Source organism: Gadus macrocephalus, chromosome 9 (assembly GCF_031168955.1).
Source record: "Gadus macrocephalus chromosome 9, ASM3116895v1".
Lineage (NCBI taxonomy): Eukaryota > Metazoa > Chordata > Actinopteri > Gadiformes > Gadidae > Gadus > Gadus macrocephalus.
The window spans coordinates 1,791,211-1,806,842 of record NC_082390.1 but is presented as its reverse complement, the minus strand read 5'-3'; the positions used below and the strand labels follow the sequence as shown (position 1 = coordinate 1,806,842).

General features: G+C 42.3%; 1 protein-coding gene across 8 annotated transcripts in view; it reads left to right on the top strand.

Annotated features, from left to right (window-relative positions):
• The first annotated feature begins 2,633 nt into the window (after positions 1–2,633).
• Positions 2,634–15,632, top strand: part of ptprjb.1 (protein tyrosine phosphatase receptor type Jb, tandem duplicate 1) — a 35,499-nt gene continuing 22,500 nt past the window's right edge. For 2 of the 8 annotated variants that reach the window (XM_060060149.1, XM_060060150.1), the window contains exons 1-4: positions 2,634–2,882; positions 13,324–13,369; positions 13,849–14,112; positions 14,295–14,558. In XM_060060149.1, coding sequence (XP_059916132.1) covers positions 2,817–2,882; positions 13,324–13,369; positions 13,849–14,112; positions 14,295–14,558 — 640 coding nt within the window. In that variant the 5' untranslated portion in view covers positions 2,634–2,816. Of the gene's footprint in view, positions 2,883–13,323; positions 13,370–13,848; positions 14,113–14,294; positions 14,559–14,600; positions 15,197–15,632 lie in introns of those variants that run through there. The other 6 variants (XM_060060148.1, XM_060060147.1, XM_060060154.1 and 3 more) reach the window with 5 other exon arrangements.

Sequence of the window (15,632 nt, the reverse complement as noted above, 5' to 3'; positions counted from 1 at the left end):
TCTTCTTCTTCTTCTTCTTCTTCTTCTTCTTCTTCTTCTTCTTCTTCTTCTTCTTCTTCTTCTTCTTCTTCTTCTTCCTCTTCTTCTTCTTGGTGGCAGAGGTAGAGGTAGTATTCTAGTCTGTATTCTGAAACCATTTATTAAAGAGTTCACAAAAAATAACAATCCCGTTTCTATTGTTCTTTAACCAGGTCGCCCATGCCCCTTGGTAAGGTGATCTGGTTTTCTTGTTACACTGCTGAATAGATAGTGACAAAAGCACTTGCACACACGCATGGATGCATGCAAGCACGCAAGTGTTCAGCGCTTCCTGTCTCTGAATTGTTACATCTGATGAAAATCATTTGAAAGCAAGGCTAGGCTCTCAGGGCGTTTCTTCAGCTTTCACACACACACACACACACACACACACACACACACACACACACACACACACACACACACACACACACACACACACACACTGACACACACGCACACACACATATTCAAATTGAGTGCATTAAGCAGATGCTATTATCTAAAGAGACTTAAAAGCAAGTACATTTACCAGAAGAAAAACACCATTTGCTGAACATTTGTCATCGGCGGACTGCGGCCGACAATAAAGCTGATTTAAAAGATTTGAATCCATCTCACTTCTTCCATCGTCTTCCTATCTTGGAACACAAACGGGAGGCCTGAAGGCTACGGCGAGAGCGGCCGTTTGAAGTGACTGTGAGAGGCCTCAGAGGAACCACAGGAACCCACAGCTAGCCTGCAGTCCAGCAGCCAACCCTGGGGGAATTACATAACATTTCCATGGAAAGGGGGGGTCATGGTGACCAGGGAGAGGCTCCTCACAGGCCTCCCTATCCACATCAGTGTCTGGCAGCGAGCCTGCAGGCCGACTCCTCCTTACGTTTGTTGTCATGTGTTTGTCATGTGTCTGGTCGCTATAGGCTACGTTGCTTCTCGTCCTCCAAATGCAATGAGAAGCTGACCGCCGTGTATCGATTCACCTATTAGTTAGCTTACAGCCATTTGGCACTGAAATAAACAACTCCACAGGCCAGATAGACAAACGGCACCACGCGGAGCCTTGAGATACATGCGTAACCGGGTTTCAACGCAGGATTCAAGGTGAATAAAATACACCTGTGAGGTGACTACACGCGTGCACCTAGTCCCCTACTCATCCTAGACATCACTCATACACAGTGAGTGAAGTCAGTATGACGTGAGGACACAGGTCAGGGGTATGCCAGTCGACCTGGGATGCCCAGGGTTTGGGATTGCATCGTCAAACTGGATCCGCACCACAACCACAACCGAACACAGCATTGAACACAGCAACATTAAGGTGCAATTTGAACCACTTTCTCTTAGAAGATAAATGAATGAAGCAAACATTCATAATTCTGAACAAGCTATCCGTTTTTGGAGACATCCAGGTTGTTATGGGCATTCCCAGAACCATGTTTTGTCAGTTATGGGAGTTGGCGGGGGTCGGACTCTTAGCTTAAACAGAAAACCCTGGACCGTGTATACAAACAGATTTTCAACTTTCTTATGGTCTCCGGAAAAGCTGTTGGCGGCTTTCTGGAGAACAGCTCTTCCAAACTACTTCACACTGGACACTGCGTTTCCTAGGGGCCTCAGCCATTCGCCCTCATGAAGTCAATCAGATCTACGGTTGACTCAAAAGGACTGGATAAACGGTTTACTCAATAGCGAACGCAAGATAATCAACTGGAACATACATCGGTGATGCTTTAATTGATTGAATACAGCAAACCAAAATGGAAGACTTAACACAACTTTACCACAATGGGGCATCTCCCGTCTTCCTTCATCTGTTCTTGTACTCCTGCGAGCGACAGAGAGCATGCCATTCGGTGGTGGTAACACTTAACAGGTGCCCCCTCTCAATGCACAGTGTATACCTCTCAAACCCACGCTACTATCTCCAAGGCTCACACTCATCACTGCACCCCCTTCCGGCCCTAGCAACACACCAACCAAGTGAGAAAAAGGAAAAATATATATATATATCAGAGGACTGGGAGACATACACAGAGTCCCCTTCCAGATTGAATTGTTGTTCCAACTTATCCATGAGCCTAATTGACACCGATGATAGTAATAATTATATTAATACAAGTCATCCTCATTATTGTTACATTAACAATGACAACAATGAGGATGCATTGTTATTGCTTATAATGATAATACAATTGTATTAGCAATAATAATAGTATGAATTATTATTTATCATAATGAATACTACTCTAACGCCATGCCTAGTAATGTTTCCTATAATGCTTATTATTATTTTTTACTCCATATTTCAAGTTAAGGATTGCATTCTGAAACACTAGACCAGCGCAGTCGCTTCAGAGAAGATTCCCTTGTCCTCTTGGTGAAAACCTGCATTCCTATACGGCCTATCTATCCAAGTTATGCGAGAATGCGGGAAGGCTTGTCCATTTCAATCATTCTAGAAAAAGAAGTGGCGCCACATAGCTGATAAGGATATTCAAATAGGGTCGAGATTATGATGAGAAAAGCCATATACTGACCTAACGCCATTCGGCGCACGAAGGCACGCAGAGAGGAAACCAATGTGACGTGGTTGACTTTCTGCTCCTCCTCCCTCGGTGTAGGGACAAGAACATGAAAGTTTCCCCGATGTACAAAGTTGGAGCGTTCCGACGGAGGTCGTCAAAGTTAGGCTGAAAACATCCCAGACATCCTTTTTTTTTTTAGATAGTGAACAAAGTTTGGAAATCAGAGCACTGAAGAGGTTTGGAAAACCGGGGTTTGATTTCTGCGTTATGGAGCGATTCTGGCCGCACGCTGCTGTACTGCGGATCATTCTCCTCTTGTATGCGGTTCCACAGGTAAGACTTTTCTCCCATTTTTATGAACTAAGGTAACACAGGCAGCCTATCCATTCAGCAACAGGGTGTTTGAGGTAGACCTAACACAAAGGAATGATTGTTTAGTTACCGTTCAGGGGGGTCAACAGGTCGGTGTGGGACTCGCAGGTGCGCACCTGTTGCACGTCTCCATGCGTCGTCACGCCGGGGTGTGATGATAACGGGAGTAGAGGGGACAGATTGAACCTGTTGAAATAATGAATTGTGTTATGGAGGCAGATGGACGACGTCATTATACACGTTTTGTGGCATGATAATGGCCCATTGAGGATTGTAATCGAATTCAGTTTCGTCCCAGTGCGTAATGGCTAAGCTGACCTTCTGTTGGTGTTAGACAGTGGAAGGCTTTTTTGTTGCATGAAACCGTTTGGTTCAAATGACGGGCCGGCAACATGTTCAACAAATTTGCATGGAAATCGAATAATTTGGTCTTCTGATGGCGTCATGAAAAATGTATAATGTATAAGGACTGACTTCTTCGCCGAGACCGCCTCATTTGATAACGAGTCACTCATCACAGATGTAGTTTTTTTTAAAAAGGTTAGTGGCTATTCGTACGGCGACCGTAAGAATAGCAATTGGCTATTCGTACGGCACGCCGTAAAAATACTGCATTAGTCTATTTTCACGGCAGGTTATGGTTAGGGTTAGGGTTAGGGTAAGGGTTAGGGTTAGGGTTAGGGTTATTACTATAATTAATTACTATAATTACGGTCGGCCCGGTTAGGGTTCGGGTTCGGGTTAGCGCCGAGCAGACTGATAGGTCAAGTGCGGTCACGTGACAAGCTCGGTCGCCGTACGAATAGCCACTGCCTTTTTTAAATGGCTTGTATAAATATTAATTAGAATTCTAGTCAAGTGTATACAAGTAACATTTATGGGATTCATAATGGGACTGTCTTACCAACCATTGTGAACCGAATGTACAGCAAATAAAAGTGACCTTTTTTACATGCCGTGAAACGGCCAAGATAACAAAGCAAACTGGCCATTGGAGAGTCACCTGCCCATGGTATAACTGGTCTTTAATGAATAAAGGACAGACAGAGAGAGAGAGAGGGAGAGAGAGAGAGAGAGAGAGAGAGAGAGAGAGAGAGAGAGAGAGAGAGAGAGAGAGAGAGAGAGAGAGAGAGAGAGAGAGAGAGAGAGAGACAGAGACAGAGACAGAGACAGACAGAGACAGAGAGAGACAGACAGAGACAGAGAGAGACAGACAGAGACAGAGACAGAGAGAGAGAGAGAGAGAGAGAGAGAGAGAGAGAGAGAGAGAGAGAGAGAGAGAGAGAGAGAGGCGAGAGAGAGACAGAGACAGACAGAGACAGAGACAGACAGAGACAGAGAATGGTATGCTAGGATAGACAAAGGGGTCACCATGAATGGAGTTGGGAGCAGCAGCCCTGTGTCCCGGCCTGGTCCTACACTGGGCCGTCAACACAGGCAGGAGGCCCCATCCGGGCAGTGCAGGGACACCGTTGGACCATGCAGTGCAGGACGTTGACCATTGCATCCTACACGGCAAGAGACTCTGATTATCAATGATAAGATCAGGGCATCTGTGAGGTCATTTGCATAGTTTTAGATACATTTTCCGTTGGGTGACCACAGCCCTCTGCTCAAACCCTAAAACAAATTCGTTTTTTACTATGAGAGGGCATCAAGGGGACAGGAAAATACAGAAACTCAATACCTTCTTACCGATAACATGGAAGTGTAGAGGAAGAGGAACTGGAACTTGTTGAACATTTGTGAACAAATTACACAATGAAAAAGAAAACTGGTTCCAGTTGACTAATTATGGTTGACTAATGTGTTATTTATATACTAACAATGCTCACAATCATTAAAAAATCATTAGAAATTGTGTTGATATTGAATAAGTTATATTGGTATATTGGAAGAAATACAAATTCTCAATAAGTGTCTCTTTAGAAACAGAATAATGTAATGAAACAAGCCCTTGCGAGGGTATTTTGTGAGTCTGTGGTTGTTGTTTGAGTGCATGGGTTAAATGCAATGTCAACAAGGATCCATGCCGTCCCCATGAAGGGAACAGCTGATTTTGGTGATAGCCAAATCTAAATCTACCGATGATGCGTGGTGACTTCCTGGGGTGTGGCTGTTCTCCTCAATGCCCCCTTGGAGCTCAGGGGAAGAAGAGGAACAAGCCTGCCTGTGTGTGCGTGTCTGTGTTTTTGTGCGTGACATATCTGTGTGTGTGTGTATGCTTGACATCTATGTGTGTTTGTTTTTCTGTGTGACATATTTGTGTGTGTGTGTGTGTGTGTGTGTGTGTGTGTGTGTGTGTGTGTGTGTGTGTGTGTGTGTGTGTGTGTGTGTGTGTGTGTGTGTGTGTGTGTGTGTGTGAGAGAGAGACTGAACCCTGCTGTCTAATGTTATTCTTTGATGGTTGACCTATGGAACAGTCCAGAGACAGGAAGCTTTGAACAACACGGTGGAGAGCAGGACTGGGTCTTTGATTGACAGCTGTGGGTGTGTTTTTTTTTTCTGAATTTTCCCTCCATGGGAAGGCAAAAATATAAGTGAATGTGATTGGATTGATGCATGTACACGAGTTTCTGTCTCACACTCATACATGTCATCACCTCCTGTTAAGCTCAGTGCTTGGGACCCAAGTACATACAGCTTGGATTACAGAAGTAGCACTTCTCTAAAAGGTTATATTACCATGCATCAACGACCACATTTAGTAATATAGTAAAGCCCTTTTTTCCCTTCACTTATCATTTGAGATATGGAGCTCAACAACAATGACAATGACAACAAACATTATCTGTTTAATTATTTCTGTTAGAAGAGAAAGACAATACAAGAACAAATAGAAAGCCATCAACAAAAGGAGCGAAAATATTGCACATAACTTTTAGGGGTGAACATAATAAACTGAAACGCACAGTATGGTTTCGATACCTTGCCAAAATAGTTGCTTGAAGAATGAATTTTTATGAGCATTTCGATTAGCCATTTATTATTCTAACTTTAAGCGTACAGATAGCTGGAGCCTTCATATGGAAACATGAACAAAACACTAGTTCCTGCTTTATAACATCAAATACAAAATATAAATTTAAACCCAACTTCAACAAAGGAATGCATTGAGCAGCAGTATGGACAAAAAAAGGACAAAATTAAGTCACACAACTGTGCCTCAAAAACTAAGGAGGACTTTTTCTTAAGATTAGTCTATCAACAGGTGATCATAGTCTTGCTTTGAAGATTAGCAGTGCAGTCCAAATAACCTGAATGATTTCATCTGATGCTTCGCCCTAGCAGTGAGTACGGCATCCAACCACGTCTCCAGTGACGTACGCACCTTTGTGTGGTGTTATGTGGATGTTTTTCCCAGGTTAATCCCGGTACGAATGCCATTGGTCTGTGTCCATACGTCATTGAACGTTCCGGCCCGCAGTGCGTACTGCCCGGGGCACCGTAGACCCTGTGTCCAGTAGGGTTCACTTCCGATAAACATACCGCATCACCTCCAATAAAAAATTAAAAAATAATAATTATAAAACATGAAAATAAACCTAAGATAAGAATATGATTATGAGTCAATGATATTTAAATTATACAATCCAGATAAAACAAAATGCAACTGAGGGTTTCAAAAGCGGTTTAACAGAAAGACGTGCGTCGGTCTGAAGTTAAAATACTTAACTTCAGTGTCCTGGTCTTAGCAGTGGAACATGCACTGCTGAGACCAGGACACTGACTGGACTCATGTTCATGTTCCACAACAAAGAGAACCTCAGTTCCAGTAGCCATGTAAATCAGGGGCTGGATCCAACTTCCTCCTCAAAGCCCTTATTGTCGTCAGGGGCTGTCATTTCATTATCCAGTAAGCCGGCCAGTAGCGATGAACCTGGCTATAGCCGAAGTGATGAATGCAAGAAATAAAAGCATGGATGCCCCCTCCCCCCAGTTAAGCAATTGCTTAACTAAAACTCAACCCTGGGTACATAATGTTAGTTCATACAGGCCATACAAAAAACATTGATTGGAGCAGTTTTAAATCCATTAAACGTCAGTTGGCACAACTCAAATAAACCAGTAATAACCAGAATTCCACCAGAGACTGTGCTGTTGCTGATGTTTGGTTGTCCTGTTGGATTCACTGTCCCTCGTTTATAACCCAAGAGCTTGTGGAGCGTGAATTTCTCTTTGTTTTTTGTACCGTGACCCAAAAAATGAATATGATCAGGTAGTTTGAACGGAGCAGATCTCACAGAATGCAAGTATTTTGCTTGGATGACGTCGTAAACACTTGAAAGGGTAAATCCACCATCCCTGTAGAGTAGATTATGCTATAACAGAACCATGTTAGGCGCATTTCTTATACAGCATTACTCCTGCACAACATTGGTGGTTCGTTTACTGTGTCCGTTCTTGGCTACTGTAGAAACATGGCTTGGCAGACCTGTGTGTTTCGGGGCAGTGGCTTTGGAGGGAGGGAGGCCTGTCGCCATGAGGTCACAGAGGTACGCACCTAGAAAGAAAAATAGAATTAGAAACGAAATACGACTCCATACAAAATCCATGAATTCAATTCAATTGTATTTGTGTAGCCCATAATCACCATTACAGTCTCAAAGGGCTTAACAGGCCAAATATTTAACCGCTGTTTCGGTTGGGAACTTCCCAGTGATGAGTTAAAGGGGTAGTTCAGAATTTTGGACAAAGGGCCTGATTCCCTAGTTAGCCTTGGTGTTCTTTATCATCGGAGATCGTTTTCACCACATTTCATTCAGTTCTTCTAGTTGCAGAGTTCGCTCGTGCTAGGCTAGCGCACGGCAACGGACAATACTAGCCTGCTAATAAAACAGTCTTACCCACCCCACAGTACACCCGAGGTAAATCAATTGTAACGCCTGACTATAGATGTAAATGTCTGTGTGGATAGAATAATGTTAGAAATAAAACCAACCCTGCTGTCAAACCAACCTTGCCAGCAGCTTCCCCAGACCCAGCTCAATCTACGATTGAGCTGGGTCTGGCAGTAGCCAGGCTGGAGTTAATGCTTGATTCATTTGAGGCGTGTCACTTTGTGTCCGCCGTGTCGGGCGTCTAGCAGACAGCAGCGTTGTGAACAGCACATGGCCTGGCTGGTTCAAGTATTTTTGGATTCTCCGTGCTTTCCTCAGGCAGCGTGTGTGTTGTGCAATGATTAACAGCGTATTCGTCCAAGCCAAACTCAACGGCTTCCCTGATCCATCCACCAATTGAATTCACACACAGGTGCAGTTTGAAAATTGCAATATTGTAATGTTTTCAATATCACCACAATGCAATACTTTAAAAGCTCATAATTTCACTTAGTAAGAAAAGGTTGATGATTGAATGAGGGAACAGAGTGGGACATTCCAGGCAGGAGAACAATGTAGAAAGCCAGAGTATCCTGGCCAGGAAGTACTCTCAAATAATATTACACTACCTTATAGCTGTCACAGGAAATGGGGAATGATTAATTAGTCAATGTCGTGTTAGTTTGACCTCGATGAAATCAACTTAGCCTGAAGAGACATTGTTTTTTATAGTGGACCCACGTCTACCGACAAAGTACATACATTTATTGTAGAGTTCTATTCTGGTGTTTGGTGGAGGGGTTTCTGTCAGTATGTTGTGGAGTTTTGTTAATGAGAATCTTTCCTGGTTCATGCTGGCCCTAAGCCAGTTTGTGTTTGTTCACAAGTGAAAGGCCCTAATTGATGTGATGATAAATTAGGTCTCTCCTGTCAAATTAGGTTGTCAGGAGAAAAAGTGGTGATTCAGTCAGGACATGGGACATGCCTTTGAGTGTCTTTATCTCTGGTCCTATATTTGTTGATCATACTTGCCCTTTAACTTTTGAACGTGTTTTGTTCGGTTTGACACTAGTGGATAGTGGGGATCCCTGGCTGAGAGGCTGAGGGCAGGAAAAAGTTACAATACCTGTGTTTAGTTATGTTGTTCATGCACACGCAAACACACACAAACACACACGCACGCACGCCCGCACGCACGCACACACACACACACACACACACACACACACACACACACACACACACCAACCCAGACCGACGTCAGTGTCAATCAATTCCCCTGGTGCTATTTGAAGAAAGAGTTTAGGTCAGATGGGCTGGCCCCTTGGAAAAACGACTTCTAAGGTGATGTCTTAATTGTTTTTGGATCCGACTGTTATTATGGAGGAAGGAACGGGCGTGTTATCAGTGGGTCTGCAGGGAGGGCTGACTGTTAGTACTGAGCTACTAAAGAACACCCCCTCACCCCCACCCTCTCTCTTAAGACTTCATGTTATGTTTACTTAGTGGGAACCACAGCTATTTCCTCTCTGGCTGATGCAGACTCCAACTGGGGCCATGGAGGTCCCTGGATGACCAGGCTAGGGTCTGTAGGGTCCCTGGCTGAGACTGGGGTCTGTAGGGGTCCCTGGCTGAGACTAGGGTCTGTCGGGGGCCCTGGCTGACCAGGCTAGGAAAAAAACACCGTTGTTTAGTCATGCTGTTCAAAGATGAGACTTAAATTGATGAGACAATTTTAAAAAGCATAAATAATCTGTCGCGTCCAGATAGCTAGGTCACTGGGCTATTTGCTTTCTGTTTGCCGCTTCCGTTCACTTGTCGAGTTACAGTAGCCTAGCTCCTGTCCATGTGAGGGGGGTGCATTTAATTACTTTCCAAAGATTTCCAACGTGTTCCAAATGATGACTAATTCAAAAGGAGTTCCAGTAAACCCAGCACATCATTTTCAGCACTATTTTCGGTGCTGTGTTTATTAGGCAACGTGTGTAATTATCCTATCAGCTGCTTTTGCCACCTTACAGACATCCCTCTTCCCTGAAACCAACCATATTTGATTATGTGCCGCAACATATACATCAGGTAAACACAGATTTATTTGTACAGCCCTTTGTAGCAATGATAAAGGGCTGTTTGTGATATCAGGGCTATCTGTAAAAAGTAAATATTCAGTGGTCTGTTAAAGAATGAACACCATCCTTCAGTCCAGTACTCTTTGTCAGAACATCATAAACCATTAATATTGCATACATATTTATAGTCTAATTTTAAACTATGTTTACCAACAACGTTCTGAGCTTTTCTCATAAAGCCGGCCATGCGACAACACACAGCTCAACTTAGTGTTGCTTTACCACACTGTGTTGTATTATGTTTAATGGTGGCGGCTATTTTAAGCGAGTGTGTATTCCCAAGATGGGTTAGTTCGCTGGAACTCAGTGTAATGGTTGCCTCTGAAATTCTTGTTTTGTTTACCTAATCTGCAGAAAATGATTCATAGTAAGGACTCAGGACAGGGGCTAGGTAAATGAACAGGGTATTTAGCAGTTGCATGGCTCCAAAAAAACGACTTCTTTATTAGTTTGGAACGACAAACATTTTGAACCTGTGAATGTAAGATTGTTACCATAGACCAAGTCTATGTTAAAGGGACTGACTATTCCATCTGGCGGTAAGGCCTCAAAACTTGTTGGCTGCAGCCCCTTTATGAATACAAATGTCTGCACTGGTATATTAGGAATGATTGTAGTGTTTCTTGTATCGTCTGAAATTTTTATTCTATTTCATAGCAGTGTGGGCTATTCAAATGGATCTTGTCTCTGCTGTTACTCAATTGTCAATTCAATCAATATCCTTTCCAGGAGCAATATGTAGTTCATTTATGCTTGCTGAACAATGTCTCCCAGTCATTTTTATGATAACACAATAGCGTGAAAAAAACCCTATTGCTCCACCCAAGATAGCTGGCACCCAAAGCTATGTGGAAATAAAAACCAGTAGCAGAAGTACAGTAGCAGGCTCCATATTATGCATGCAAAGCATCGCTACCAAAATAGCCTCTCTGGTTGTGCTTCCTCTTTTTTTTTAATCTTGATTGACTCCATGGTATTCAGTTCATGTTGTTGCAATTATGTTTATAAGATACAAAAAACAATACAACTTACTAATATGACTATGTGGGTTCCTATTTCTAATTATCCAACTAGACTATATTTAATTGTCTACGTATCTACTTACACAAATGTTGTTACACAATGAGTGTTACTGATTACAACAACTTGTACTGGACTGTATTCTTTTATTTGAGCAGCAATATGTTTTTTTTATGTAATGTGCATTCTCTGAATTGTTCACCATTCTACCTTCTTTTTTTTCGTGTAAAACAAAACATTTTACAGGGAACACGGTCTCTGCTCACGCTACAGTTTTCCGAATGTAGATTTGGGTTTACTTAAGCATTCCCCAGCCTTTCAAATGTCACTCTCATATGCTCGCCATTGGCTTGTTTCAAAATAATTGCAGGCCTGATTAGTTAATTCCTTCTTGGATTGTTAACTAGCAAACACTGGCAACTAAAGAACAAACTGAGTAGAGCATAAGTTAGCCATAGTTAGCTTCACTGCCCTATACAATATTAAAACCGACTTCATTTAAATATAGGCAAAAAATGCTGATATTCCCCACAGCCTTTTTAGAATGTGAATATATATAAATGAGAGATCATACTTATGGATAACTTTAAACAATTCTGTGCAAAAAGACAGACTCTAGGCACCATAAGAAGTGGGTGGATGTCGAAGCAAATGAAAGAAAGGCAGGGAGCTTGTTATGAATACAGAAGGAAAGGTGGGGCCACAGACTCACATTCTACTTTAAAGGGTCCTGACTGTTTGTTTTTATTGGGATTTGTAGTCGGAATTAAGTGAGAGGAAGGAACATCATTACCTAACCTAACCTTTGACATTTTACTGACTTTTAGCAACGCAAAGAAAGTTAATAAATGAACATTCCTTTTGGTCACTGCTGGAGAGAAAAGGAACATTTTTCGCAGGCAGGTCTATCCCTTGTTAATATTTAGCTGTCTAGTAAACAATTTGAAAGGCTGTGTGTCAGCCCAAGTCTACAGTGTGGATAACGGATGAGTCACAGCTAATCATTTCAGTGAACTGGGACTTTTTGTGCATCAGTGAAACCAGGAAACGCATTACTTTATGGAAGTGTACATACACATTGGGTAGGCCATTTATTTTTTTGGAAATTTTGGGCCTATTTGTTGAAATTATCTTTCCATCCCGACATGAACAAATAAATCTAATGCTCCGAAGATAAAACAATGTCGTAGGCCTGCAGTAAGGCTGTTCAATCATATCATTTGCTACCTGCCTGCACTCTGCCTGTACACTCATAGCTCATGACCTGAGGGATACCCAAGGCTAAGCAGACCTATTGTTAAAGTTAGCAAAGCTACCAAAATATAGCCATGATGAAAAAGAGCTTTACTCAAAAAACTGCCACTCCTAACTACTACTACACGAATTTGCAGACATAGCTTGCCGAAATGCTGCTGTGTTTCCTTTTGTGTGGTCGTTCTTGTGATGTGTTGGCATGTGGTTGAAGCAGCCTGCTGTGAGTCGTTGGCAGACAGACACCTCCACCATTGACACCTTCAGCGAGTGGTGTCACTCAGAAGATCAGAGGGTATCAATGATGCTAAAGAACTCATCATCCACCCATTTTATTAAAAAACAAAACTAAGGAATTTCAGAGTTTTACAAGTGAGACAACAGCAATTAGGACAATTTGCAGTTGCACCTCACCATGTATCTGAGGTTGGAAAGCGTGGGTCATGAAACAGGGGAAGTTACTACAAACACCCACTGTTCACTTCCTCGTTCCTGGTACTGTCAGGCTGTGGCGGAGGACAGCTTGTCACAATATGTAAAATGATCTCACTCTATCGCTCGATCATCAAGGGACACTGTTGAGTTGAAACACACCATTTTCTTCTTGTATTGCCACTTGCTCACTCTTTAAGAGAGTGGGAGTAGCCGACTGAAAGAAAGAAAGAAATAAAGAGAAAGTGAAAGAGAGAGAGAGAGAGAGAGAGAGAGAGAGAGAGAGAGAGAGAGAGAGAGAGAGAGAGAGAGAGAGAGAGAGAGAGAGAGAGAGAGAGAGAGAGAGAGAGAGAGAGAGAGAGAGAGATGTTTATAGGACTATGGTATGGTGAGGAGAAGCAGGGAATATTCTAAGACAACAGTGTAGAGTACATAAGCCTGAATATATCATAAGGCCATAGTTGCTGAATTGGGGCACATATAATGACAACAGTGAGTTATTAGTTGTTTGCTCTATCTAGCTGAGTAGACTGCATCTGACTATGACAAAAACATTTGATTTAGTATTCTAAGGTGTTAATTATATAAATTCGACCATGTTTTTTGTTGCTGTTGGATTTTATCTCGGCTTCTACATTCTGTATGCATTTGTCTCAAAACAGAAATTAGGATACATCTTAACCTAACGCTGCCCTCTACTGGTACAAGCCCGATCATCCACTTTTTTCCATTCTTTCTCTGTTTCCCTAGAACGCCCAAGCAGACGTTGCTAACAGCACATGTAACATCACAAACGGTGAGGCATCCCACGAGACCGTCCCTGATCACAACTTCAAATTCTGTTGAGAATAATTGAACAAACTTGAAAATCAGGATGGATTCAAGAGGCTTCGATTGTACAACTACATCCGCTTATTTCACTTGCATTAATTAGGCTATTATAAATATATAGAAATAAAGTTGCCTTGCATTGCCTATTAATGTCATATAGGTCGATGGCGGAGTAATATCAAAGTGAAGAGGCATTAATCGTTTGTGCACTGTGCACTCTTGCTCATTTGATATTACATGACATCCTCACATTACATGACGATGTTGCCATTGCAGTTGTACTACTTGTTAGCAGATATCCTAGAGCTGATCATATATCGATGACAGGATGCAAACATGCTTTTGCAAATAAATTGGATTGCATTCGTCTCATTATTATTGCTCAACGATGCCGGATAAACTTTAAAGCACACTCGTACCAATGTTCATTGTTTTCCTTTGCAGTGCCTGGAATCCCAAACATTACCTTTGCTAATGTGAACACCACTGCTGTCCATTTGAGCTGGCTCCATCCGGATGACCTACCAACGTATTATAAATACGAGATTCAAACTACAAACATGTCAGGAGCAACAATAGTTGAACAAACACTGGACAACAGTACTATGGCAGTTGTAACTGGTCTACAACCAGGAACTAGATATCATTTCAATGTCACATTGGTAGAAGCAGATTGTGACTATACTGTGGAACAATTCGGTTACACAAGTGAGTGTATGAATGATATCTGCTGAGGAAACTCCTGCATGAACTTCCTAGCATAATCCCAGTAAATGAATCACAATACTTTTTTTTGGATTCATCTTAATATATTTAAGTAAACCATGTAAAACGACAACTCATTTTAAATCCAATGTAGCTCTGATCTAGTTTGATGGATTCCTTTGCAGTGCCTAAAGCAGTCACCAACCTTACTGCTGCTGATGTGAACACCTCTGCTGTCAGTTTGACCTGGCTCAGGCAGGATGACCATAAGACAGGCTACTCCTATCAAGTCACTGTTCTTGAAAACGTCACCCAAGTACAACAACTGAACACCACCACCGAGAACTACACCGTCACCAGTCTGACTCCTGGAGTAAACTACACCTTTCAGGTGTCAACGGTTGTACAAGGAGTCAAATCCACAGAGGAGAGCACCAGTAGTTACACAGGTATGTCCCTGAAGCTTCTTTTAACTTCCTGATGTAGATTATGTCCCAGATTCTGTCATTGTCACGGCATGTGAAAGAAGGTGAACCCAAATGCAGAGATCAGACTGGGTAGGAGTGAAAGGAAGCTTTACCACATGAAATCACACTGACACAAAAACCCTACAACAAATAAGGAACCATAAACCGGCAGGAACTGCTTGACCTAAATACATGGAACACAGGTGAACAGATATACCAATTAACGCAGGTGATGACCATCACACTAACGACAAGTAAAGCCAAAAAATATTCAGACTTATAAAACCATGCAAACGCACACCTCTAAGCAATCTGCTTTATAAATCACAGACTGCCTACAAGTGTGCGCAGCTGAATCAGCTTCACGTTCCGCCCTGTACACGCCCCTTTTAACCATAAATGGTCAATGCAAACGACCTAATAATTGCGATCTGCATATAAAAACAGACTCAGATGGAAGTATTATGTCTTGTCGGAAAGAATGGCAAAAGGACTGAGAAAAGCAAAAAAGCGAAATTTCACGGAGGTTGAAGTGGAGACACTTGTGGGTGAGGATGAGGCCCGAAAAGTAGTTTCGTTCGGCCGTCACAGGATTGGGATCACTAACAACAAAAAGCAGAGTGAGTGGCAACATGTTGCTGCAGCAGTGAACTCGCACAGTCCCAGAATTAAAAAATAATTGGTCTGACACAAAGGTACATATTTTTATGTACCAATAAATCGCTATGGTCCCTGAAGACCCTCTCCCTCCGAATCCTGCCATTTGCATGGTCCTCCAGCAGTGCCAGCAGTGCCGTGGTGCAGCATTACGCACGGGGCTCACCGCTGTATTTATAGGGTTACGGTAATAAGACTGACGAGAACACCTTGGATAATCAGTTTGTAATCACCCACGTAAAATGTTCTTGAATATAACCCCTTTTTAATGCCTGATTTTGTCATGAAAAGCATCAAGAGGAACGGACAAAAATATAACGATTGTGATGAGGAGTATGTGGCTTGGTTTTCCACACTTGGGATTTAATTTACATTTGATTATGTGTTTACAGTGTCACA